This window comes from Panthera leo, chromosome A1 (genome assembly GCF_018350215.1).
Source record: "Panthera leo isolate Ple1 chromosome A1, P.leo_Ple1_pat1.1, whole genome shotgun sequence".
In the NCBI taxonomy this organism is placed as follows: domain Eukaryota; kingdom Metazoa; phylum Chordata; class Mammalia; order Carnivora; family Felidae; genus Panthera; species Panthera leo.
The window spans coordinates 121176792-121204061 of NC_056679.1; the positions used below are offsets into that span (position 1 = coordinate 121176792).

The 27270-nt window shown below is 43.3% G+C and overlaps 1 protein-coding gene across 5 annotated transcripts in view; it reads right to left on the minus strand.

Annotated features, from left to right (window-relative positions):
- Positions 1-17984, minus strand: part of PRELID2 (PRELI domain containing 2) — a 65662-nt gene extending 47678 nt beyond the window's left edge. The window contains exons 1-6 of one of the 5 annotated variants that reach the window (XM_042938363.1): positions 17829-17849; positions 12907-12976; positions 11464-11555; positions 11161-11230; positions 4213-4270; positions 1819-1892 (exon numbers count right to left, since the gene is read on the minus strand). In XM_042938363.1, the coding sequence (XP_042794297.1) occupies positions 1819-1892; positions 4213-4258 (120 nt within the window). In that variant the 5' untranslated portion in view covers positions 4259-4270; positions 11161-11230; positions 11464-11555; positions 12907-12976; positions 17829-17849. Of the gene's footprint in view, positions 1-1818; positions 1893-4212; positions 4271-11160; positions 11231-11463; positions 11556-12906; positions 12977-17828 lie in introns of all 5 variants that reach the window. The other 4 variants (XM_042938373.1, XM_042938385.1, XM_042938396.1 and 1 more) reach the window with 4 other exon arrangements.
- Between the last annotated feature and the right edge of the window lie 9286 nt (positions 17985-27270).

Here is a 27270-nt window from a genome sequence, read left to right on the forward strand (position 1 = left end):
AATGATCTGAGACATTTTAAGAAGTGCACATCAAGATGTTCTCCTCTTGGGGCGCCTGGGTGGCTTGGTCGGTTAAGCGTCCGACTTCGGCTCAGGTCATGATCTCGCGGTCCGTGAGTTCGAGCCCAGCATCGGGCTCTGTGCTGACAGCTCAGAGCCTGGAGCCTGTTTCAGATTCTGTGTTTCCCTCTCTCTCTGCCCCTCCCCTGTTCATGCTCTGTCTCTCTCTGTGTCAAAAATAAATAAACATTAAAAAAAAAAAAAAAAAAAAAAAGATGTTCTCCTCTTATTTCCTAATGACTCAAAAAGGACTCTTGTCAGGGCTCCTGGGTGGCTCGGTCGGTTAAGTGTCTGACTTCGGCTCAGGTCATGATCTCGCGGTTTGTGAGTTCGAGCCCCGCATCGGGCTCTGTGCTGACAGCTCAGAGCCTGGAGCCTGTTTCGGATTCTCTGTCTCCCTCTCTCTCTGCCCCTCCCCTGTTCACATGCTGTCTCTCTCTGTCTCAAAAATAAAAAAAAGTTAAAAAGGACTCTTGTCAATAATCCCTCCATGATTCAAGCAATGTTATTAAAAATTCCCGCTTACCTTTGCCAACAATCACCAGAGTGCTTAAGGATTTCAAAGAGAGAAAACAACTTGCTATCATGATTTCAACATCACCACCATTACTTTACAGAAATACACACAAAAAGACTTACAGAGAGCACTGAGAAGATTATAGTCCCTGAAATAACTGTATTCTCTGACAGTGACATAGAATCTGAAGCTTTTATCTTCCTTGCTGAAGATGAGACTAAATATTTACCATCTGTTTACTTCTGATCATTCTTATCTAAGAGTCTTATCTAACCACAGACAGATGAGAAAACATGGTCACTTCCTGCAAAATGTCCAAGACATCTTTAAAATAATTGTAGACCCTCTGGAAAACAGTGTGGAGGTTCCTCAAAAAATTAAAAATAGACCTACCCTATGACCCAGCAGTAGCAATGCTAGGAATTTACCCAAGGGATACAGGAGTACTGATGCATAGGGGCACTTGTACCCCAATGTTTATAGCAGCACTCTCAACAATAGCCAAATTATGGAAAGAGCCTAAATGTCCATCAACTGATGAATGGATAAAGAAATTGTGGTTTATATACACAATGGAGTACTACATGGCAATGAGAAAGAATGAAATATGGCCCTTTGTAGCAACGTGGATGGAACTGGAGAGTGTGATGCTAAGTGAAATAAGCCATACAGAGAAAGACAGATACCATATGGTTTCACTCTTATGTGGATCCTGAGAAACTTAACAGAAACCCATGGGGGAGGGGAAGGAAAAAAAAAAAAAAAAAAAAGAGGTTAGAGTGGGAGAGAGCCAAAGCATAAGAGACTCTTAAAAACTGAGAACAAACTGAGGGTTGATGGGGGTGTGAGGGAGGGGAGGGTGGGTGATGGGTAGTGAGGAGGGCACCTGTTGGGATGAGCACTGGGTGTTGTATGGAAACCAATTTGACAATAAATTTCATATATTGAAAAAAAAATAAAAAATAAAATAAAATAAAATAATTGTAGACCATCTCTATGTCCACTAAGAGCCCTCCACAAAAGAGAAGCAGAAACAGGAGGGGGAAAAAAAAACTATCTCCCGTGGCATCTGCCAAAACTGAGGTTAGATATGAGAGTGCTTTCTTCCTCTGAGGAGCTGTGAGGTCCAACTGGGAAAGTTCTAACACGCCTGGACATCAGAAAATGCCATCTCTTTCCAGGACTGTGTGAAAATCACCCAGTGTCACTCCAAATCTGATTAGATTTTAAAATGAATTTACCTTCCTTAAAATTTCTGGAACCACATTCTGACAGACTGCAATCCTCTTTCTATAGATGATCCCTGTTGACACATCTAGAAACAGAAAATTTTTACACTCAAAAAATGTTTTAAGGATATGTACTCCTATCCTAATGTCAACAAAACTTTTCATTTTGATGTCAGTTTTCTCTATGTAGAATTCCTAGAGAAAAATGTTTAACTCAAAACTCAGTATCCCTGACCACTTTTCTGGGCCAAATCATTCCAAATACACTTATCTGTAATCAAGGAATAAGGGTGAGGCAGCTACTCACTCTGCATGCTCTAAAGTCAGAGAGAAGGAATCACAAACTGTTCACTGCTCTGGATTATCAATGTCAACACTCCAATGACAAGGGCCAATGAGACTTCTGCTCAAGTCCAATACAGATGTTTTCACAAGAATATGGAGAATCTGATTCTGCCACATTCTGCACCAAACATGTTTTCAAGCACAGATTTCTAGGTACACAATGTAAACCTATAATTAATTATATTAGCCATAGTCTTCACTTATAAAGAAACAGATTCCCTGTGACTGGCACTACTCTGTTTTGGAACAGAGTTTCCAAAAATGTAAAAAGCACACAATAAATGTGAATTAAGAAAAGGGGAGTCCAAGTCATAGAAAAAAATAAACTCTGAAGTATTATCTTTTGGCCTGTAAATTACTGTGACTCAGCCAAGCTCCTGCAGGGTTTCTCAAATCTCTGGCTATAATAGCCCGGACAGTGCAAACATCCAGACTGCCCAGAAGCCACTGACAGGGTGAGGAGTGGGTTTGTCTCCTGCCCACTGGCCTTCCTTCAGCCAGCTTATCCAATGTTTGCAGCACACCCACTTAAAATGGATTAGCCACTCCTGCAGGCAACGATGCTCCCGTCAATGGTAGAAATCATAATTAATGTTCCTATACCACTTTGGAATACACATATTGTTCTTTCATTTGATCTTCATAACAACCTAAAGCAGGATTAATATTATTTTCCCATTTAATAAGCGAAGAAACAGAGCCTCGAAGAAGTTAGGTCATGCAGGGAGTACCAAAATCAAGGCTTGAAACCAGATTTCTCTGATGCCCCATCACAAGTTTCTCTCACACTGAGTGCAGACACATGAAAAAAATGTTTTTTAAAATCTATTAATAGAGTATGGACACAAAGAAAATACCTTCACAAGCAAAAGACAGTTTTTGTGTTTACCAAGCACAGAGAAGACTTCAGAGTCACGTAACAAACAGTGGCATCTCACACATTTTCTCAGAAGGCTCAAGAGCGTGTCAGAAGTGGGCCTGGGTGTCTCCAAATGTTTACACACTGATTATGTGCCTCACCAGAACTTCCTATGTGGCCCAGTTCTCAAGTCCAGGCAATGAAAGTGAAAAATTATTCCAGAGAAATACAAATGACAGAGAGCAGTGGAGACTCCTACGCTCTAGTCTAGGGGTGAATAAACCTTTCCTGTAAAAGGCCAAATGGTAAATATTTTATGCTTTATGGTATGAACAGTCTTGTTGCAACAACTTAACTCTGCTCTTGTCACCAAGAAGAAGCCATAGAAGATATGTAAACAAGTGGGCACGGCTGTATGTCAATAAAACTTTATTCACAAATTCAAGCAGGACAAGCATAGCTTGCCCACCCCTGCGCTGGTCAATATGGAATCATATTCTATAATATAATCACTTTACAATCACATCTTACATACATGCTACTAATCACAAATGTTTTGTCGTATATACAATGATACATGAATATATTATAGGGATATAGTCATGTGACCTTGGGCAATTTATTTAACCTCTCAGTACCTTGATTTCTTCATACATTAAAAGGCAGTAATAATAATACATATCCCAAACATTATTCTGCAGATTAAAGGAGTTAATAAGAGTGCCTGGCCTGGCACATATTAAATGCTCAGAAATGTTGGCTGTTACTATTGTCATTAGTCATTAATTGAGTGACAAAAGCATATTAAACAAGGCTTCTACTGCTGCTTTAAATGCTGGGTACTCTTCTCTGTCACCTCAAATACAGAAATACACCTGTTCTCATATCTGTTTAAAAGGTAATAGGCTGGGGCGCCGGGGTGGCTCACTCAGTTAAGCGTCTGACTCTTGATCTCAGCTCAGGTCATGATCTCACAGTTTGTGAGTTCAAGCCCCACATCCGGATCTGCGCTGACAGTGTGGAGACTGCTTAGGATTCCCTCTCTCTCCCTCTCTCTGCCCTTCTCCCATTCACTCTGTCTCTCTCTCAAAATAAAAAATAAACTTAAAAGAAGAAAAACAGGCTACACACACACACACCTTGACAAACATCACTATTACTTAATGATCATCACTGAAGTGAGGTATATTCAGAGAACTTACCTCTTTTTTCCTCCACAGTTATTACAGAGATGACATTTTTATCCATGGGGTTGGGATACTAAATGAAAACACATAAAGAAGAATTACCATTCATCCTTCACCAAAATGAATTACCTCACAGTAACCACAGTTATTTGCAGGAACGGTAAATATTTTCCAAGCAACTCTAAGGCCAGTTTTCAATCAAGGCCCTTCATTGTACTACTTCGGCCTAGATAAGTAAGAAGCTATCATGAATTGAACTTGTATAAATCCAGGGGAAACCTTTAGATCCAACACAGCCCTGGGCAGAGAAGGAAGGGTTATGTTAATCTAATTAATAAGTATTACTATTAGTATGGAACCAGCCTGGCCTAAATGAAGAGTGTCCTTTGTAGCAGGCACTGTGCTACATGCTTTACTCACTTACACGTTCTTGTTTATTTTTTTAAGTTTATTTATTTCGAGAGGGGGGTTGGTGGGGGGATGGGTGCAGAGAGAGAGAGAGAGAGAGAGAGAGAGAGAATCCCCAGCAGGCTCCATGCTGTCAGCATGGAGCCTGCCGTGGGGCTCGATCTCACAAACCATGAGATTGTGACCTGAGCCAAAATCAAGAGTTGGATGCTCAACTGACTGAGCCACCCAGGTGCCCCTACATAACCTTGTTTAAATCCCAAAACAGCTTCTCTGCTGTGGCTGGGTCATATGTTATCATTACTTCATCTGCCAGAAATGGAAACTGGATAAAGGTTAGAGTTTAGGGTCACCCAGCTAGTTAGTGGGAGAGGCGTGAAATTAAACCAGGCCTAATACACAGTGAACCTTCCACTATGATTGGGTACCACTGCCTGGCAGCTGGTTTAGCATCAGAGGAAAATAATCAGAAGTAGTCTACTCCAGGTGCTCAATGATCATTTATCTATTAATTCCCCAGAAAGACAATTTGGATAAAAGAAGGCTGGAAAAAGCTATCATTTTTGTCACAGGCAGTTTACATACATTATTTCATTTTAATTCTCAAAACAATACCATGAGGTAAATGCTGCTATTTCCCTTTCACATGTGAAAAATAAGGCCCGGATAAACTAAATAATCTGCTCAAAATCACCCAGCTAGTTAGCACTGAGATTATAATCTACCCACAGATATTTTCTATTGCCTTCTAAACCTGCCTACCTAACCTACCCTTGAATGACCTCAGAATTACTCAAATCCAACCCTTTCTATTGCTCAGGTGCAAAGAGAAAGACTTCAGGGGTGAAAGGACTTCCCCATAAGACAAGGGGGCCCCTGGTCCAAGCCTGCAGAGCACTCCTTGGGCTCTTTGCCCAAAGACTTACACTGCTTCATCATGTGATCAAACCTGCAAAAAAAATGACAGGAAGTCTTATCCAAGACATCAATAAGTGCGGAAAGGGAAGGAGAGCAGTGAAAAGGCTGAAGAGCAGGAAAAGAGGGGCCTTCCACTTGATGAGCTTCAAGTCTCTGGAACCCCAGGAAATGGTATATGTTACCCAGGGTGTGGGTCTCCCATATCTCACACAGGTACCTGCATGCACACGTGTGGGGCGGGGGGGGGGGGGGGGGGGGGGGGGGGGGGGGAAGGGAGAGAGTTGGCTGACTGATTTCAGAGAAAAGGGTCCATTACCTACATTATTAAAGATATCTGTGGCCCCAAAAGACACTGGATGAGAACAGAGACTCTATGAGAACAGGAATATGATCTATTTCAGTCACTCCTGTAACTCTACCACTAGCACAGTGTATGACATATAGTAGGCACTCAATAAATTTTTGCTGAATGAATGAATGATTAGGAAGATGAACCTCGCTCCCTAGGGGGCCAATTTAGAAAATAAACCTTATTTTGTTTGGAGAATTATCTATGAAGAGAACAGATGATCAGTTCTCTCTGGTCAGCCCTCAGTAGCCTTGACACTTCATCATGCCCATCCTGGCAACTGCAATCTTGATGAGTAATCAAAAAAACTGATTTTTAAGTATTCATTCATTCATTCACTCATTCATTCATTTTTGCTCCAGAAAAAAAAGGCTCAAAATTATGGCCACTGCTTTCTTGAAGTTTAACTTTCAGATAGTGTCCACTAGGTAGGGTCAAGTTTAGCTATTCTGTTCCTTGCAAGGGGCCTCACTTACAGAGCACCCCTCAAGCAAGGAAGGTGTCTGAGCCTCACACAGATCCCTTGAATTGTGTGTTTGTGTGTGTGAATAGAAACTTTTGTGCCAAGATAAAATGAAAGTCTGAAAGTATTTCCTTGACTAGTCCTAGTTTGTTCGTTTTGCATTCATCAATACACCCTGAATGAATATTACAAATACACTGTAAGTTGTAGGAAGATTACTAAATTATGGAGGAGATCTGAAATGTAACCACCAGAGGAGGAGACTGATAAAAGCTTTCAAGTTCTAATTACTTCACTAAATTATCAGTAAAATTCCCAAAGAATATGAACACAGAAACTTCACACTTTAACATAATTCTAAGATTTTCTTATTAAGCCAAAGAGCATTGACTGAAACAATAGTGAAAATTCTTCATTTAAGAGGTTTTGAGTACCTACCATGCCAGGCACTGTTCTAGGCACTGAGGATATAGTAATGAAATAAAATTGCAGCCTCTTCAGAGTTTACATGTTAGTTGGGGAAACAAACAAGAAAAAAATAAACATATCAGGAGAAACTAAATCAAACTAAGGGATAATAGGGAGATGAGAAATTGTGGAAAGGTGTCATTATAAAATACTTAAGGGTCACTCAACAGACAATGCTTGTAAATAACAAGTAAAATGAAGGTTTTATTAGCCAAACACAAGAGATCCTGAATGGGAAAAGAAATGAGAGGTTTGTTTACAATAACTAAATACCCTGACGTGAAAGGCATATATTTTAACTTTTTTAAAATGAAAGATTTATTATGTTGAGGCTCCCCCTATCTGGCATTACTTGAAATGATCTGACGCCACCTTGTGGTAACTTGAATATTCATGATTTAATTCACGAACATTTTTCTGAACTCCGGTTCACAAGGGGTTGAGAGAGGGAACGCTCTCAAAGACGGTCATCAACAGGAATGCCAATTCGGGAAGGCAGGAAGCAGTGGACAGGTTTCTCTGGACATTTTTTCCAACGCGGTGTGACACTGGAACGGATCAAGCTAGGTCAGGATTAAGACCATCGAAGACTTACTGAGTATGCACTGTTCTACTATGCCCACGCCTGTATTAGAGGCTGCCATATGTATTATCTCAGTTAGTACTTCCCGAAGCGAGTAAACCAATCAACAACTATTAAGATAAGGAGTCCCTGCATGAAAAGCACAATGGCAATGGCATAAACAGAGTCACACGGATTTTCCAGTCCCCACTCCACGCTAGGGACTCTCATGGAAGCAAAGTGGTGTGAACACCCAGGTATCTGCCCAAAATGCGTGCCATCTCTGAACCTGGCTCAGTGGATCATAAGCTACAGTGGCACAAAAATAATTACCACATGGGGGGCTATGTACAGTCACCACATATGCCATATATTCTGGCTGACTTAAGGGATCTTCCAAGGTATACTTCATTTCATTTTGAACTTACTCATGAGTTTACTTTCTTTACCAAATGTGTAAACTAACTCCTCTTCCTTTTCCTGAGATACAAATCTATTGCAAATACCACAGTCTAACAAGGGTAAAATGGAGACTCTTCTACATTGTCATATACCTTGCTTTCAATTACTTTTTACACAGCAATGGGTAAGAGGCCTAAATAAGTAAATAAATAAAAGGTTAGAGGCCAAAAACTGCAAAATATTGGGTAAAAAAAGAAAATACACATTAAGACAAACACAGAGCTATGAAAAGTGAGAGGCCAAAAAATGGAGTCCATCCAATTACAGGAATTAACAGTCACTATATTTGTGGGAAGAGTTTCATGACGATATGGTTATTTACCTTTCTTACTTACAAGGGAAAATTATACAAGCTTTCATAAAGCCTACTGTTAAGAGTAAGGACTTTTTAAAATACCAACTTTCCAAAGGCTCAGAAGTTAATGCCTGCCTTTTATAATACCCCCTCCCAAAAGAGTCAATGACCTCCAAAGGAGCCATTGTGTACCAACTTCTAAATGGCATCCAAGAGAGCACAAGGAAGCAACTCAGCAACAGAGCTGTATTAGTCCTACAAAGGCCAAGAGGACCTAAAATAAGTCTGTATGTTAACATTTCTGTTTCATAAGCATTATGAGAATCTTTGCTCCTCAGGCTGCTTCCAAACATCCACATGCAAAGCAGGGGAGCTGCAGAAAAGAGATGTGGCATTTTAGTTAAACAAAAACATCACCAGGGACTGTGCCAAGTTTCCTTTATGACCTACATGCAATAGTCTATCTTAGAGGAAAGCAAAGTTGATTTTATACAAAGATCAAATGAATCATCGATTAGTCAAAATTTCAATGTTCGAGGACAAAACATTTTTAAGTCAATAAATTTCTGAATGCTTGTGCATGGGCCTTTCAGGACAATGGGATGATGAAGCAGAAAGAACAAAGGACAAGCAGACACACAGCCCATGATGCTGCCATCTCTGGAGCCGGGGCGATGGACCACCAGAGGACACGCAAGGCCGTTCTGCCTGGGCCAACGACGTCACATCACCTTTCTTCATTCAAAAATGTCCTAATAATTGGCAATGACACAGTGAAGTTTCTTTGACAGAAATAGCTTATAATTGTGACACAAAGGAAAAGCCTCGTATCTCAACATCAAATGCATACATAAACCAGATGCATTTAAAGATAAAAAGTCTACAAAATAACCGACCAGTACTCTTTCAAAAGTGCCAGGGTCGGTCTGGAAATTTAAAAAAATAGAGGATCTGTGCCACACTGGGGGAGACTAAGACAGGACAACTAAATGCAATATGGGATCCTGGACTGACTCCTAGACTGGAAAAAATGCTATTAGTTGACTACTGCCAAATCTGAATAAAGTCTGTAGATCAGTTAACATTTTATCGATGCTAATTCCCTGGCTTTAAAAACTATACAGTGGTTTGGGGAAGCTGGGTAAAGGCTACCCTGGAATTCTTTGTTTTGCAACATTTTTTAAGTCAAATTACAGTTGAGCCTTGAACAACAGGGGTTTGTACAGTGTGGGGCCACTTCCATGGGGGTTTTTTTTCCAATCAGGACAGTACTGTAAATGCATTTTCTCTTCTTATGCCTTTCTCAACATTTTTTTCTCTAGCTCTCCAACCATCAAAATACAGTATATAATATATATATAACATACAAGATATGTGTTAATTGACCATTTCATCTGTAAGGTTTACAGTCAACAGCAGGCTACTAGTAGTTAAATTTTGGGGGGGGGGTGTCTAAAGTCACATAGATGCAGATTTTCAACTGTGTGGGGGCCAGTGTCCCTAAACATCATGTTGTTTAGGGTCAACTGTATTTCTAAATGAAAACTTAAGAAATAAAAAACAAAGTTAAAATGAAAATACAGACTGTTGGAAACAATTGAGTTTTAAAACCCCAGAGACTTCAGTCTGAAACCCATCTGTGAGAGTCTTGGGCAAAATGCTTTAATCTCAGCCTGCCTTAGTTTCTCCATCTGTGAAAATAGGGGGAAAAATCCATCTCAGAGAGTTGTCACAGAAATTAAAGGGAACAATTTTATGTAAAGTGTAACACCTGGCATCATGCAGGTTCTCAATAAACAGTAGCAGTTTCTTGCTGATGAAGAATGAAAGGCTACATTTTTTAAAACTCAGTTTCAGGACTTCAGTGCTTATCTTGCAATTTACTGTGGTGTGGTATTAAAGCATACTCCTAGTATCCATCTGCAAACTAAATATATGTCGGTGATGATTTAACAGTCATTAGAGGGGCACCTGGGTGGCTCAGTCGGTTGAGCGTCCGACTTTGGCTCAGGTCATGAGCTCACGGTCCGTGAGTTCGAGCCCCGCGTCAGGCTCTGTGCTGACAGCTCAGAGCCTGGAGCCTGTTGCAGATTCTGTGTCTCCTTCTCTCACTGACCCTTCCCTATTCATGCTCTGTCTCTGTCTCAAAAATAAAAAAACGTTAAAAAAAATTAAAAAAAAAAAAAAAAGAATCATTAGAACAGGGGCACCTGGCTCAGTCGGCTGAGCATCCGACTTTGGCTCGAGCCCCACATCGGGCTCTGTGCTGACAGCTCAGAGCCTGGAGCCTGCTTCGCGTTCTGTGTCTCCTCTCTCTCTCTGCCCCTCTCCGACTCACACTCTGTCTCTCTCAAAAATAAACATAAAAAAAAATGTTTTAATAAATAAATAAAAATCATTAAAAGATATTTCTTTTCCTAGAATAAAACTTCAAAGCTCATGCTTTCCCAATTCAGAGTCCATGTGACAAGAACTCCTGACAATCCCTCCCTACTAGCATTAGGGAAGGCATTGAGTCCGGAAAGTACTAGAGAGTACTGACATTTTTGAAAAGGCAACAAAGTCTTTCTAAGCACTCTAAAAGCTCTCATAGATTAATAATTAAAAATGGGGTGCCTGGTTGGCTCAGTCAGTGGAGTGTGTGATCTCAGGGTTGTGAGTTCGACCCCATGGTGGGTGTCGAGATTACTTAAAAATAAAATATTATTTAAAAAGATAGGATCCTTTCCTCACACTCTGTATCTGTAACGTGACCCTGAGAAAGCATTTATCACAAAAATTAATGTATTTCCTCTGTCCCCTTGAGGGCTGGGGCCATGTTTTATTTATCTCATCTCCTAGAGGCAAAAAGATGCACAAACTTACTATAAGTGCCCATTAGTAGACCTAGGAAAAGTTTTACTACCAGTACTTTAACAGTTAAGAATCATCCTACCTTTTATAAACTTATTAAGCCACAACCACCAATAGGTAAGTTTCCAAGTACAGTTTATGATTTAAATAACATTTAAAAAACAAGTCAGAATTCAAATGTGCACCTTTATTCCTGTTCTTTCTTCTCTTTATTACTCCAAGTTGGTAAAGGTTTCTGCAGACTACTCCTCTCAGCTTTTTATTTTCAGGTTCATGGAATAAATGTAAGAAATTATTATTGTTAGTATTACTCTCAAGATTTTTAACAAGTACTGTACTTCAAAAGCACCTACTGTGTGCCAATGCATGCAACTATGTGTGTTATCCTCTTAATTTCCCCCAACAATTCCAGAACACAGTGACTATTATCTTACTCTGGAGATGAGGAAACCGAGGCATAGAAAAAGAGCTGACTTGCCCAAACTCACACAGCTAGAAGCACTCGGTCCCCCCGGCTGATGTCAGAGCCCGTACTCTTCCTGTTTGCACCATTCTGCTTCGTGTCGTACCTAATCTTCTTCTAGGAGAATTGAGGATAGGAAGATAAAAGAAAGACTATTACACCGTAAGTAAAAAGATAAACAACCATTATGTTAAACGAGGCTTATCATTCATCAAAACATGGATTTTGGAAATATGGTTTACCCCAAGTATTTCAGGAGCTCTGCAGGAAGAGATGTTCTACACAACTAAGTGTCAGATTTGCAAGGGAGAAAAGATAGGATCAGAAATGGAAACATTATTAATTGCCCAATCAACTTTCTACTCTAAATGGAAATAGCCATTCATAAATCGCCTTTATGAGTGTAAGGGTAAACACTCAAACCATTTGTTCAGCACATCAGGCTCCTGGCGAGAATAAACAAAACCCGAGGCCGCTGTGTTGAAGCAAAGAAATTATTTTGATCTGTCCATTTTATTACAATACCCTAAGTAAGGACATGTTACTGAGACCCACAACAACTTCAGTGTGAAATCACATAGGGCCAAATTCCTGAATAGTGCATTTCCTTATCCACTCAGCAAGGATTTGGTGAGCACCTACTATGTTCCAGGATCTCTTTAGGTACTTGTGATGCATGAGGAATAAATGGTAGAGTGTAAGCCCATGAACCTCACACTCTATTCACAATGATTCTTTGGCCTACAGCACAGAAAGAAAATTAACCTGAACAACTCTATAGTACAAAAAACTCTTAATGTCTCTGGCCTTATTTGAGAATAAACAAGAAAATCCAGTCAACACAAAGGCCCTCTGGGTCCTTTTTAATAACTTTAAGTTTCAAATACACAAAACTGAACAAGTGTTTGAATCTAGCTGGTGAACCCAAGCTCAGTAAACAGACTGGCGTGAGCTTGTTAGAGATGAGTGAGCTTCTAGACTGCTACACTCATCCATGCAACTTTGTGTTCTCTTTGTAGCTGGTTTTAAATAAAGAAAAGGAAACAGGTATAAGTGATAAGACCTAGAAAGGTAAGAGATCATACAAAGAAAGAAACCTAAATACACTATCAGGCACACTGACAATATACCTCATTGAAACTACATCTACATTAGCATCTGATAAATAAACCATTTTGGGTTTCATAGCATACCTACATAAGAGTTCATTGGGAAACACTATATTCTATGAACAAAGAGTACTCTGCGGTGTTTGTTTTCAAGGTACCACTTAGCTTTGAAAGCATGTAGCTAATATTTTGCCTGTGGTATCCAACAGGCAGGTGTAAGAAGAGCAAACATTCCTCAGGTTTTAAAAATAGTAGTATATTATAACTTGGAAGGCAAGTCCTAACATACCAAAAGACGTAGATCAGTAGACTCTATTTAAAATAGAACATTCTCAGTGCTGAAGCAGCTTCAAACATACCATTGTGAAAAATCAGATTAAATGCTTCCCAGAGATCCTCATATGATTGTCCCTTCTGCCAAGTGCCTTCCTTTGAAAAAAAAATACATACAGACTAAAAGAAATATAAAAGTATGTTTAGCCAAAAAGATCATTCTTACTATCTTACACTTGTAAAAAGCTAACGCTTGTCAGACTGTTACACATTTGATCCTCACAACACTCCTAGGAGATAGGTGGTAAGGTACATGGCATTGCTGTTTCACAGATATGAAATTAAGACAGCAGGTTTGCTGTATAGAGTTGTGCATGTTGCTCACTGCACAAGGTCTTCCAATCTAGCAGGCCGGTGGGCACAGGGCTACAGCCACCTAGAGGAAGGAGTGCTGAGATAGAACAGGCACCAGACTTGGGCCCCCACACCCAGGAAATGGCTAAGAAGCCACAATAACCCAGTCTTCTAGCAATGTCTGCAGGTGCTGCTTGCCATCAGAAACTAAGGCCAAATGCCAGAAGCCCCAAGCTCCAAACAAGCCCATGACCCAGTTTTCAGCGAGTCTGATCCAGTTCAGACACTGTGCTAACTTTCCAGCACCAAAAGGGATGGACACTCCCCTGTGAAAACCCAACCACCTGAGCCAAGATAGACCCAGTGATGAATTTCCACTGAGTTTTCCCCTTATTATAATACTAAAAATCACCCAGGGATAGGAACTTAACACGCTAATTAGACACGCAACTCAAGAAGAAGCAAGAAGCATTGACCTTTAACTGCACAAGCCCCCCCCCCCAAAAAAAAAAAAAAAAAAAAAAAAACAGAACAAAAGAAAAACCCACCCCTACACATTTGGACATCACCCTTTTCAGCCTAGGCCTCCTTAAAACCCTCCCAGACCTCTCCTTGGGAACCCAGCCTACAGACCCTGGGCTATCTCCCTTCTGCTAGAGCCAACCCAATAAAGCTTTGCCAGGAACTCCCACTCAGCCCTACTCAATTTCTATGGTTACCCCAAGAGCCTGATTGGGTAACAGCCATTCTTGCTAATTTGCATAAATGCCCCCATTTACTTTCCACTAGCCCCATTTACTGGGAGCTCGTGGGGTCGACCACTAAGATGGTGCCTCTTTCTTTCTTTTTTTCGATTTTATCTAAATCCAAGTTAGTTAACATAGAGTGTAATAATGGTTTCAGGAGTCTAATTTAGTGATTCATCACTTACATATGACACCCAGTGCTCATCCCAACAAGTGCCCTCCTTAATGCCCATCACCCATTTAGACCATCCCCCCACCCCACACCCCTCCAGCAACACTCAGTTTGTTCTCTGTAATTAAGAGTATCTTGCGGTGTGCCTCCCTCTCTTTTTCTCTTATTTTTCCTTCCCTTCCTCTGTGTTCATTGTTGTGTTTCTTAAATTCCACCTATGAGTGAAGTCATATATTTATGTTTCTCTGCCTTTAGATGATACCTCTTCTTAATTTGCACTAGAGCCTGATACAGACTGGTGAAAACTGTGTCCCTAGGCCACCCAAAAACTGCTTTTAAAGGGGAAGGCACAATGATGGCCATCCATCTACTGACTTCCAGTTCATGGCTTCAAGTAATGTAAGGCGAAAATTCTCACAGCAAACGGATTTATTGACATCTCATAATTTAGTGACTCACATAGCCCCTTCCAGGGATCTCTAAGGCACTCTCTGAAGGAGTGCTTTGTGAATATAGAATGGAAGTGTATGGGGCTCAGGAGTGGCTGAGCCGGTTGAGCGTCTGACTTCGGCTCAGGTCATGATCTCACAGTCCATGAGTTCAAGCCCTGCACTGAGCTCTGTGTTGACAACTCAGAGCCTGGAGCCTGCCTTAGATTCTGTGTCTCCCTCTCTCTCTGCCCCTCCCCTGCTCGCACTCTCTCTCTCAAAAATAAATAAATATTTTTTAAAAATAAAAAAAAAGAAAGAATGGAAGTGTAGTATCACCTGCAGTGCTTACATCATTCCACTGCTAGGTCTTTTCTGAAAATGTTCTCCTTTCCCTGAAACCCTACCTTCCAAAATATCCTCCTCAGTCCTTATTTACTACGTGCCAGGCACTTTGCCAAGTTTTTTACAAGAAATCTTCCACACTGTAACTGAATGCAGCTAAGTGACTTCAGCTATAAGACACTGGCACACAAAAACCACCCAGCTGAGCCCAGTCAACAGAATTATGAGAATGAAAGGTCTACCACTGCTTTAATCCACTGCATCACAGGGGTGATTTGTTACACAGCAACAGAAACCTGAGACACTATATTCTCTCACTGTACCACACATCAAAGCTATACCCCTACATCAGGCACAACGGGTCCACCAAGATAAAATAAGTCCTGAGAATAGACAAAAGAAAACTGAAATTGGATAAAGAGCACAGCAAAGATGATTCTGGAACATTTTATCCCCTCACTAGTCATCGGAATGCCTATTATGTGGAAGGCAGCACAGCCTGGGGGACTAGGGGTGTAGACTTAGGATTCAGATGTGCTGAAATCTTGGCTCTCCCAGCTGCTGGCCATGGGAACTTGGAAAAGATTCTCAAATCCTCTGAATCTCAGGTTTTCTACGTAATGAAATGGAAGTCAGTCCTAACTGCTTGCAGCTGCTGGAAGAGGTAAATACGATAATGTATGAAAGCCCTTCGTCCCTTCGTCCCTCTCTCTTCTTGCCTGAGAAAGTCCTACTCACACATCAGCCATCATTTCACACAGGCCATTTGTTTGACACAGCCTTTCCTCATGGCCACCATGCGGGACCTTAGCAGGCCTTCCCCGCTATATTTGGTCCCAGTAACATAAACTTTCTCTGTAAATACATATCATCAATTTTAAGTATGTATTCATCTGTTGGCCATTTATTAACGTCAGCCTCACTTACTAGACACCATCAGCCCCATGAAAAGAGGGTCTATCTGTTGTGTCCTAGCACCGAGCCCAGTATACAGAAGAAAAGCTTTTAGCCCAGAAGCATGACCACATGAACAATACTCTCTAAAAGAGAGCATGTCATTGTGCTATGTGCTTCTGCAGGCATGAGTCTAATGAGAGAAAAAGAGATGTGCAGCAGTAACTATCCAATGCTGGAGAAGATAGTCAATGATTTTGATCTGGATCAAGTGCCCTTCCAGGTCTGACAAGGCAAAGATCAGCTCCTGAGGAGTGCAATCCAGAAGGCATTCCAAGGGAGCAGTGGCATTAAAGAATCCACACTCCCAACTTCCTAAGAAAAAATGGAGAGTTGTTGGGGTGCCTGGGTGGCTCAGTCGGTTGAGTGTCTGACTGTGGCTCAGGTCATGATCTCACAGTTTGTGGGTTTGAGCCCCACTTCAGGCTCTGTGCTGACACCTCGGAGACTGGAGCCTGTTTGAGATTCTGTGTCTCCCTCTCTCTCAAAAGTAAATAAACATAAAAAATTTTTTTTTTTTTTAAGGGAGAGTTGGCTGTTTCTCTTTTGGGCCCAGAAGTGTGGCCTAAGGCAAAGTCTACACTAGATCCACAATTCAAGCTTTCATTCATTTAGTCATTCATCAGTTATCCGATTTTTATTGAGCACCTACTAGCTGTTAGGCACTATTCTAGATACTGAAGATCTATCAACAAGCTGACATTCTCCCCCAAAAAAGACTTCTATGGCAACACCATGTTACCCAGAGTCCTACAATCCTCGGCTTGGGTCCCAAACTGTATCACCTCCTCATGTGAAGGTCAGGTCTTATCACTTAAAAAATTAACTTCCTCGGGAGCCTGGGTGGCCCACTCCATTGAGCGACTGACTTCAGCTCAGGTCATGATCTTGTCATTCATGAATCCAAGCCCAGGGTTGAGCTCTGTGCTGAAAGCTCAGAGCCTGGAGCCTGCTTCAGATTCTTTATCTGCACACAGCCCCCCCCCCCCCCCCCCCCCCCCCCCCCGTACTGCTCGCGCACGCGCGCTCTCTCAAAAATAAACAAACATTAATTAAAAAAAATTTAACTTCCTCTCCCCTTATCTCCCTTTGATGGCTTGTGGGTTGTATAAGGAGTGCACTGCTTGGTGGCTGCTACCCAAGGCAAGTTACAAGTCTGGCAAACCTTGTCTAAGAACATGAAAGCTGAAGGGGAACCTAAAATATCTTCTGATACAACACTCTTAGAAGCAGAAAGTGCGTCTGAAGAGAAGAGACGCTTGACCAAGTGAAGGAACTAAAGGCAGAGACAGACAAGAGTCCAGGAGTCCCAGCTCCCTGGCCTGGGTGCTTTCAATTTCTCAACGAAATTTCCCCTTCTACTACCATGAGCACAGTCCTCGGAGGAGCCCTGAGAAAAGAGGGCCACTGAACACCGAGACTGGGGTGGAGTTAGAGCGGCACAAACAACTACAACACTTTAGAGGCCTTCCATCAGTGACTTTCCATGAATTATCTCACTTGAGTCCTCGCAACTAACCCTTTCACTTAGTACTATTATGTCCCCATTTCACAGATCACAAAACCAAGGCACAGAGAGGGTAAGCAATCTGCCCCAAGTCTCCCACAGCCACCTCCACTGTGATGATAGAGCCACAATGCTGGGAAACCTAGGGTGATGGCTTTCACGGTCCCCACTAGCTTTTAAGGGGTCCATGAGGTACTAGAAAGATCCACAAGTCCTGTGCGGCCTCAAGCAGGCTCCAGAACTTGCGTTCCCTGCCACTCCGGGACAGGGTGTGAACGTGGCGCCGCGCACCACGAAGGGGAGCCCTCGAGGAAATCCACTCCCACCCCCGCCCTGCATATCCCGAGGCGAACCCCGCAGCTGGAGCGCGAGAAGGGGAGGGGTGGGGGGGACTCCCGCGGGGGGTCGGGGCGGGGGCCCGGACAGGGCCGGGCGCCCCGAGCGCGGACGGCTGGGCCAGGGCTCCCGGGTGCCGCGCGTCCGGGCCGGAGTGGGCGGGTACCTTTCGGAGGAAGCTGGCGACCACCTGCTCGAAGGGGTACTTGTACACCTGGCGCACGTCCACCGTGACCCCCATCCCCGCGCGCCGGGCGCCGGGCTCGCCCCGGGCCGCAGGCGTCCACACCCGCCCCGCCGAAGGGGCGAGGGTTTTTTTTTTTTTTTTCCTGCCTTTTCAAACTTTCGAAACTTTATTGTACCCCCCCGGAGAAACGGACAGGCGATCGCGCCCCGCCCCCTTCCGCCCCGCGGTGTGTGGGCGGCGGGGAGGGGGGAGCAGCTGCGGCGGCTTGGGGCCCGCGCGCACCTGAAGCGGCCCGCCCTGCCTGCAGGGCCCGTGACCCCACCTCTCCGCGCCGCTCGGCCTGGCCCTGAGCTCCGGTGCCGTCCCGCCCCTGAGCCTCGCACTCAGCAGCCCTAAGAAAAGGATCATAAATACGGAAACAACCACCCGCCCTCTGAGATTGGCTTGTAATCTAACCCCCCTCCGTGTTGCTGAGTCTGGTGTGACAAAGGTCAGCGACTGCGTGACTCACACGATCCCGGCAGCCGCCTCAAAAGCTGTAAATTGGGTCTCAAATTCGGTAAAAATTGCCCGTATCCCCAGGGAGTGTTCGGGAAATAATGGTGGCTTGGCACGTCCGGCGCTGTAAGGAAATTCCTATGCTCCTTAAAGTTGAAACACCATGAAGCCTTTGTTGCTACAAAGACGCACGAAAAGAATATGACCGCTTTTCACTGACCTGTACAGATTTTGCAAGAACGAGCAAGTGAATACACTTACTCAATAAGTTAGTCAACATATTCCTGGAAAGCTACTCCGCGCGCCAAGCACTGTGGCGGGCATGGGCCCTGCTGTCAGGTGGGATGAGTGAGCCCGGCTATGTAACATCCAATGAACAAAATAGGAAAACAGACAGGATAAGGGATTAAGGTTATGGGACTGGGGCCCGATGTTACCTAGCATGAATGAGGAAGGTCTCTGAGGTGGTGACTCTGACATTTACAAATTTATAATCTCGCTGGCCACCGACACACACAGTCATACTGGTGTTACAAATCTTACACCTGGGTAAATCCAGCTCTCCATTACTCACAGCTTCACTCCCACCCCTGCAAGAGACTGGAGACAAATCTACACCCAATATAACAGGCCTCCTTTTAAGTTCATAACCACTAACCTCCAGGGGCCTTTTAATGGTGGACAAAAAAAAAAAAAAAAAAAAACCCTCCATTTCTCTAATCCACTAACTGTCCCACAGTCTTCTCACCTCAAACCCCCAACACTTCCCAACCTTATTCTCAGGCGACTACCTTGCTTCCTTTTTCACTTAGTAAATCGGAAACCTGCCTCTACCACATCTATCTACCCACCTGTCCAAATGCCCTGCCTTCTCTCCTACTTTTTGTTTTGTTTCGTTTTGTTTTAAGTAGGCTCCACTCCCAGCAAAAACACAGGGCTTGAACTCATGACCCTGAGATCAAGACCTGAGCCGACAAAAAAAAAAAAAAAAGACCTGAGCTGAGATCAAGAGTCCAACTCTTAACTGACTGGGCCCATCCAGGCGCCTCTCTCTCCTATTCTTGTGTGTGAACTGCCAGCACTTAGTTTGGGGCCAGTTTCTCCACTTGACCACTGAATCCAGCAGTGGGCTAGCAAATGGTTAACCAACAGCTCTCCTTTAAAAAAAAAAAAAACACACCAGAGACCCCTGGGTGGCTCAGTCTACAGTCGTCTCAGGTCGTCAGTCATCTCAGGTCGTGATCTTGTTGTCTTGCCCTGCATTGGACTCTGTGCTGACACCTCAGAGCCTGGAGCCTGTTTTGGATTCTGTGACTCACTCACTCTCTCTGCCTCTCCCCCGATCACTCTTTCTCTCTCTCTCCCTCTCTCTCTCTCTTTCAAAAAATAAATAAACATTAAAAAACAACCCAGACAAGGCCATGACTGCTAACAATTGCAGTTTCTGCTGTGTCAATACTCCCACCACGGCCAACTTCAAACTACCAATGTGATGTCACAAAACATGGGGTTAGGAAGACAAGTGCAGGAAGACACTAGTGGTGGCATTTCCACAATCCACATGTAGTAGACATAACTGCAAGAACATAGTTAATGGAGCCAATGCAAACGTGATAAATAAGAACAAGCCTGGAGGTATCACAATTCCAGATTTCGAGATCTACTACAAAGCTATAGTAATCAAAACAGCATGGTACATACACTGTTGGTGGGAATGTGAATGGGTGCAGTTACTGTGGAAAGCAGTGTGGAGGTTCCTCAAAAAATTAAAAGTAGAAATACCATATTGGGGGGCCTGGGTGGCTCAGTCGGTTGAGCATCTGACTTCAGCTCAGGTCACGATCTCGCAGTTTGTGAGTTGGAGCACCACAATGGGCTCTGTGCTGTCAGCTCAGAGCCTGGAGTCTGCTTTGAATTCTGTCTCCCTCTCTCTCTGCCCCTCCCCTTGCTCACCCTCTGTCTTTCTCTCTCTCTCAAATAAATAAACAAATAAACATACATTAAAAAGAAATACCAAATGATCCAATAATTCCACTATTGGGTATTTACTCAAACAAAATGAAAACACTAACTCAGAAAGATATATGCACCCTATGTTTATTGCAGCATTATTTATAATGGCCAATATAAGGAGGCAACCTAAGCGTGCATCAATAGACAAATGGATAAGGAAGATGTGCCGTGTACACACACACACACACACACACACACACACACACACACAGGGATATCATGCAGCCATAAAAAAAAAAAAAAATGAGATTGTGGCATTTGAGACAACATGGATGGACCTACAGAGTATTATGCTAAGTGAAATAAGTCAGACTGAGAAAGACAATTATATAATTTCACTCATTGTGGAATCTAAACAAAAATTAATAAACAAGTTAAAAAAGCAGAATCAGACCTATAAATACAAAGAACCAATTGATGGTTGCCAGAGCAAAGTGGGGGTGGGTGGGTGGGGATGGGATGGGCAAAATGGGTGAAGGGGAATGGGAGATATAGGCTTCCAGTTAAGGAATGAGTAAGTCACCGTAATAAAAGGTACAGCACAAGGAATATAGTCAATGATATTGTAACAATAATGTATGGTGGCAAATGATAGCTACACTTGTGATGAGCATAGCATAAGGTATAGAGAAGTTAAATCACTATGTTGTACACATGACACTAATGTAACACTGTGTCAACTATACTCAAAAAAATCCTTCTTTAAAGATCATGGTGAGGGGCCCCTAGGTGGTTCAGACAGTTAAGCAACCGACTTAATTTCAGCTCAAGTCATGATCCCAGGGTCATGGGATTGAGCCCCGTGTTGGGCTCCATGCTGGGTGTGTAGCCTGCTTAAGATTCTCTCTCTCCCTCTCTCTCTCTGGCCCCGCCCTCATGCTCTCTCTCTCTCTCTCTCTCAAAATAAATAAACATTTAAATAAATAAATAAATAAATAAATAAATAAATAAATAAAGTTAATGGTGACTGTAATGCAATTTGGAAGGGCTGGGTTTGGAATACCTATTACCTTTTTAAATATAGTTCATTTAATTGTAAATTTATATAATTTAGTATTTAATAATATCTGTGCTTAAGATCCAGCTAGTAGGATTCAGAGCACAGTAGCCCAAAATACGGCAGTTTGGCATATTGAGTATCTTAAGCTGAAGGAGTTTGGGGAAACGGCAGGAGCAGGAAGTTCTCTGACATTCCCCTCGCCTTCTCTCCCGAAGCACATCATAAGATCCTCTTGTGAGAAATGTCCTTTGTATACCAGAAGGAAAATAGCATCCTTCTCTCCAGGACGGGAGTGCTACCCAGAAGAATGCACACAAACAGGCCTTGCCAAGTTTCCCCACAGTGACTACACTTACTTTATACCCTTTGTCCGATGATATTTCTACAGTCCTGCTCCCTCTTCATCAAACCTTGTGCAAAACCCTCAGGTATAACCATTTCTACAGGTCTTCATTTCTGTATGAAGGTGCCCATGTCCCATAAAACTTACAGTAAATCAATGTGTATGCTTTTCTTCTGCTAATCTGTCTGTGTCAGGTTTTCAGACTCAGCCAGGGACCCTGAGAGGGTCAAGGAAAACTTGACCTACACAGCTGTACCGCATCACTAAAAAGTTCCCGCCCTCTTTCTTGTTCAAGGACATCTCTCTAGCCATACCACCCCCCTCTTTCTCACATCATCACTTTTGCCTCTACTGGACCATTCCAACCAGCACACATACATACATTGTGATTTCTTCCATTTTTAAAAAAATCCACTCTTAACCCCATACCATCCTCCTGATCTATCCCAATTCTCTGGTCTGTTTTTGCTCTTCAGAAGAGTTGCCTATAATCTCTTGAACCCATTCCAATCAATTTGGGACCTTTCCAGTTCACTGAAACTACTGTTGGCAAGGTCACCAGTGGCAAAATTGCTAAATTCACTAGTCAATTCTTAATCCCCCACCTTACTAAACCTCAGAGTAATGTCTCCTTGAATTACTTATCAGGAGTGGGGTGGAGGGTTAGATGTCAAAGCCCTTAAAAGTTGAATGTATGGCGGTACCTGGGTGGCTTCATCGGTTAAGCATCCGACTCTTGATTTCAGCTCAGGTTATGATCTCACAGTTCTGGAGACTGAGCCCCCGTGTCAGGGTCCATGCTGAGGGTGGAGCCTGCTTGGGATTCTCTCTTGCTCTCCCTCTGCCCCTCCCCCACTCATGCTCAAGTTTGTATGCATGCTCTCTCAAGATAAATAATCTTTAAAAATATATTTTTTTTTAATTTTTTTTATTTAATGTTTATTTACTTTTGAAGGAGAGAGAGACAGAGTGTGAGTGGGGGAGGGGCAGAGAGAGAAGGAGACACAGAATCCGAAGCAGGCTCCAGGCTCTGAGCCGCCAGCACAGAGCCTGACGTGGGGCTCAAACCCACAAACTGCGAGATCATGACCTGAGCCCGAGTCGGACGTTCAACCGACTGAGCCACCCAGGCACCCCAGAAAATATTAAAAAAAAAACAAAACTATTGAATGTTATGTAGAAAGCAACGCTACTATATCACGAACCCCTTCTTATAGAAAAAACAAATACCAGTCTCCCTGGGGGACTACCGAGGCCCACAATAGAGAGATAATTTACTTGTGGAGTTTATGGTAACCCTTACCTGCCTCTACTGCCAGACTGGGTGTGAAACAGAAGCCTCCTGACAGGCTGGGCCATGCACCCATTCCAACTAGCCTCCGACTCCACTCTGACAGCTGCTTTCTTCCAGAAGGTATCCTTGGGCAGTTGCTTGCCAACTCCTGATTAGCTGATCACAAAAGGCCAAGCCTGTGTCCTGAAAGATTAAAGGACTGAGCACCTGTTGCCTTTAACTGGGCTGGTTGTCTGAGTGACTTGTGCAAGAACAAAGGCCACCTGCCCACTCCAAGGACATCAGGGTGCTCTGAACGTGGAAATGCAGGCCACGCTTGACAAGGGAGGCTACTGCCATGTAATCTCATGCCTCAGAGTCCCAGCCAGTTTGCACAATGACAGCGTCACTTGCTATGTCCCCAAGGAAGAGAGAAGGAACTATAAAACGAATTCCCATTGCTTTGAAACTGGGTGGCTTTTACCTAGTCAGAGACTGGAGTTTGGAAATTTGCAAACCTCCCAAGTTCCTCCTTTGGTCTTTGAGATACCAAACTCATGGTTGTATCTTCAAGGCAAGGCACAGAAGTTTGAACCTGGTGGACACGCACCACACTTTGAGGGAAGGGGTGGATGACCGGCTCTTTACAAATGACGTGAAGTTTTAAGTGGACAGATGCTTCAGCCCTGACCCTCTCTCCTCACCCTGTCCCCTCTTTGCTTTTCTCACCCTCTTGATGCTGGTTCACTGTCCTCTTCTGACCATCTTGACCATCTCTCCATCACTGATCTTTTTTATCCAATCTTATAATTGTCTGTTTACAGAAATTCTCCACTGAACTATGAGGGTCTCCAGCCTAGAAGGAACTGTGTGTTACTCACTCTTCCCTATCTAGTGCTGAGGCGGAAAACCTCTGTCCTCCTCCTGTGTGCCTCCTTTATTCTCACACTACTACCACACTCACAACGCTTCTGACACCAGGCACGTAGGGTTCCCCCACACCACGCAATTCTGTGACACCAGCTGGGGGTTTGTTCAACTGAACTCAATTCTGATACTATCTATCTGGAGACAGTGCCAGATCCCACAGGTTAAGGGCTCCGTCCTACAAGACTGCCTGCCCCCCATACCACTTCAGGTGCCAATAACAAGTTCAGGATGTTACCTGTGCTTCTGACCGATGGGCTGTAAGTCACGGGTTCCCATGACCTCTTTGTCATGGATGTACTGTTACATGGATGTCATGGATGTACTGCTGCATGGATGTACATTGATGTACCGCTAGAACAGTTCACAGGAGTCAGGGAAACAGTTCACCAGCTGTTGACCAGTTTATTATAAGAGTATATGATAAAGGACACAGATGAGCACGCAGGTGGGAGAGACGCATAGGACAAGGTAGGTGGGAAGGAACACAGAGCTTCCAGGTGTACCACCCTCCAGTACCTCCATGTGTTCGCCAACCCAGAAACTCTCCAAAACCCATACTTTTGGGAATTTTGTGGGGGCATCATGTAGGCATGACTGATCATTAACTCCTAATCCTCTCCCCTCTCTGGAGAATGGGGTATGGGGCTGGATATTCTGAGCTTCTAATCATGGCTTGGGTTTCTGGTGACCAACCCATCCAGGAGCACACCCAAGGTCACTTCACTAGAACAAAAGACACTCCTACCGCCCAGAAAATTTCAAAAGTTTAGAAGCTTGGTGTCAGGAACCACGGTCAGAAACCAAGTATTAGTTGGGGCACCTGGGTGGCTCAGTCAGTTAAGCGTCCAACTTCGGCTCAGGTCACGATCTCTCAGTTCATGAGTTCAAGCCCTGCGTCGAGCTCTGTGCTGACAGCACAGAGCCTGGAGCCTACTTTGATTCTGTGTGTGTCTCTCTCTCTGCCACTCCCCTGCTCATGCTCTGCCTCTCTTTCTCTCTCTCAAAAATAAATAAACATGAAAAAAAATTTGTTATAAAAAATATATAATATATAATAAAAAATGTTTTAAACAATTATTAGAACAAAAGATACTCCTAGTACTTTTACCATCTAGGACATTACAAGGGATTTTAGGAACTCTGTGACAGGAAAAGAGTGGAGGGGAGAGCAAGGAGTGGGTGGAGGGGGAGGGGAAGCAGACACTAATATTTTCTATTATCTCACAAGTGCCTAGCAAAATATCTAGCACATAGTATATGTTCAATAAATTCATGAATACTTAACAGAGAATATGACCTTGAGCAAGTTCCTTCCTGTAGCTGCACCTCAACAAAGTGACCAAGAGGACCAAGATAATTTCTAAATTCCCTTTTACTTCCCTGAGATTTCATATGTGAACTAGAGACTCAGGACAGGCAACAGAACCAGTTACCAGAACCAGGGTACAAAGCAGGAATTTGCACGGAGAACAAGGCAAAAATCTCAGAACAAGTTCATCGTTTCAGGGTAAAGTAATACCTGTGGCATCACTGAGCCAGACTTCTCTTCCCTCACTTCAAGATGACAGTGATCAGACAGTTTCAAGAAGTTCAAGAACTTTAGGGGCATCTGGGTGGCTCAGTTGGTTGAGCATCCGACTCTTGTTTTCAGCTCAGGTCATGATGTCACCATTCATGGGTTTGAGCCCCAGGTCAGGCTCTGCACTGAGAGCGCAGAGCCTGCTTATTATTCTCTCTCTCTCTCTCTCTCTCTCTCTCTGCCCCCCCACCTCAAAATAACTAAATAAAATGAACTTTTAAAAAAAGTTGATAAACTCTAATCAGACGGAGAGGAAATGTTTCAGGGCAAGGAGCTACTAGGTCATCACAGCATCCTACATGTTACCGAACACTTAGAAGGTCTATCACATTCCAATGCGAGAGAGAGAAATATGTAAAATATCTAGTATTAAGCAGGTAAATATGGGTACCAAAGAGAAAAAATAAGGTAGAGAAGAAGGATGATAAGTGGGGGTGGGGCAGCGGGGTAGAACTCCCTGGCAAACTGACATTTAAGTAGAAGAGTTGAAAGAAGAGAGAGAGCAAGTCATGCTCTTATTTGGGGGACAGTCATTCCAGGCAGCGGACTGGCCAGTTAACAGACCCTGAGATAGCAGTCCTTCACCTGGTATGCTGGAGAACTGGGAAGAGGCCAGTGTGGCTGGAGCAGAGTCCTGGAAGATAGGGTCAGAAGAGCAACAAGGATCAGCAACAAGGTCACACAGAGTCTTGTAAGCCATTGTGAAGATGTTCACAATGCATGAGACATTGTGAACTTTCTCTGCATGAGACATTGAGAACTTTGAACTGGGCAGTGACATGAACAGAACTCTGTTTTCCCAGAACCATTCTGGCTAGTCATTATGAAGCAGTGACCTTGGGGAGGCAAGCGGGAGAAAGAAACCAGTTAGGAGGCCATCGTTGTAACGTGTACAAGCGGTGATGACTGATCATGGAGGTACTGAGGGAGTTTTCAGATTCTGGATCCTTTGTGAAGGTAGAGATGCAAAGTGTGCTGAAAGACCAGAAGTGGGATGTGAGAGAGGGGCCAAGGATGATGTGTCAGTGCTATCCTGCACACCACCATGGAGAAAGCCCACCTGACTACAAAAGGAAATTAAGCCAGATGTATTCATTTCCCAGGACTGCCAACACAAAGTACCATGAACTGGGAGGCTTACACAGAGGTGTACTGTCTCCCAGCTCTGGAGGCTGCAAGTCTGAAATCAAAGCGTTGGCAGAGTCGGTTCCTTCTGAGGGCTGAGGGAGACAATCTGTTTAAGCCTCTTGTCTGGCTCCTGAGAGCCCCCAGCATCCCTTTACGTGTGGACGGTGTGCTGCCTATGGCTTCACATCATCTGCACTCTATGCTTGTCTGTCCCTGTGTCCAGATTTCCATTTTTTATAAGGATACCAATCATTGGATTAAGACCCACCCTAATGACCTCATCTGTTAAGAGTTGAAATATGCTCCTCTCAAAATTGATATGTTAAGCCCTAAGCCCAGTAGCTCACAATGGGACTGTATTTGGAGATAAGGCCTTTAAATAGATAGTTAAGGTAAAATGAGGATATACAGGTGGGCCCTAATCCATTATGATGAGGGTCCTTATTAAAACAAGAGGAGATCAGGACATAGACCTGAACAGAGGGAAGACCATGTGAAGACAGAGGGAAAAGACACCCCCATCTGTCAGCCAAGGAGAGAGGCCTCAGAAGAAACACACTTCCCCGCTTTTTGCTAACATTGGGAGAACTAATATATATGATTTTGTATCCCTCTTTCATGTTCTCTAACAAATGGAGAACATTACCTTCAAAAATG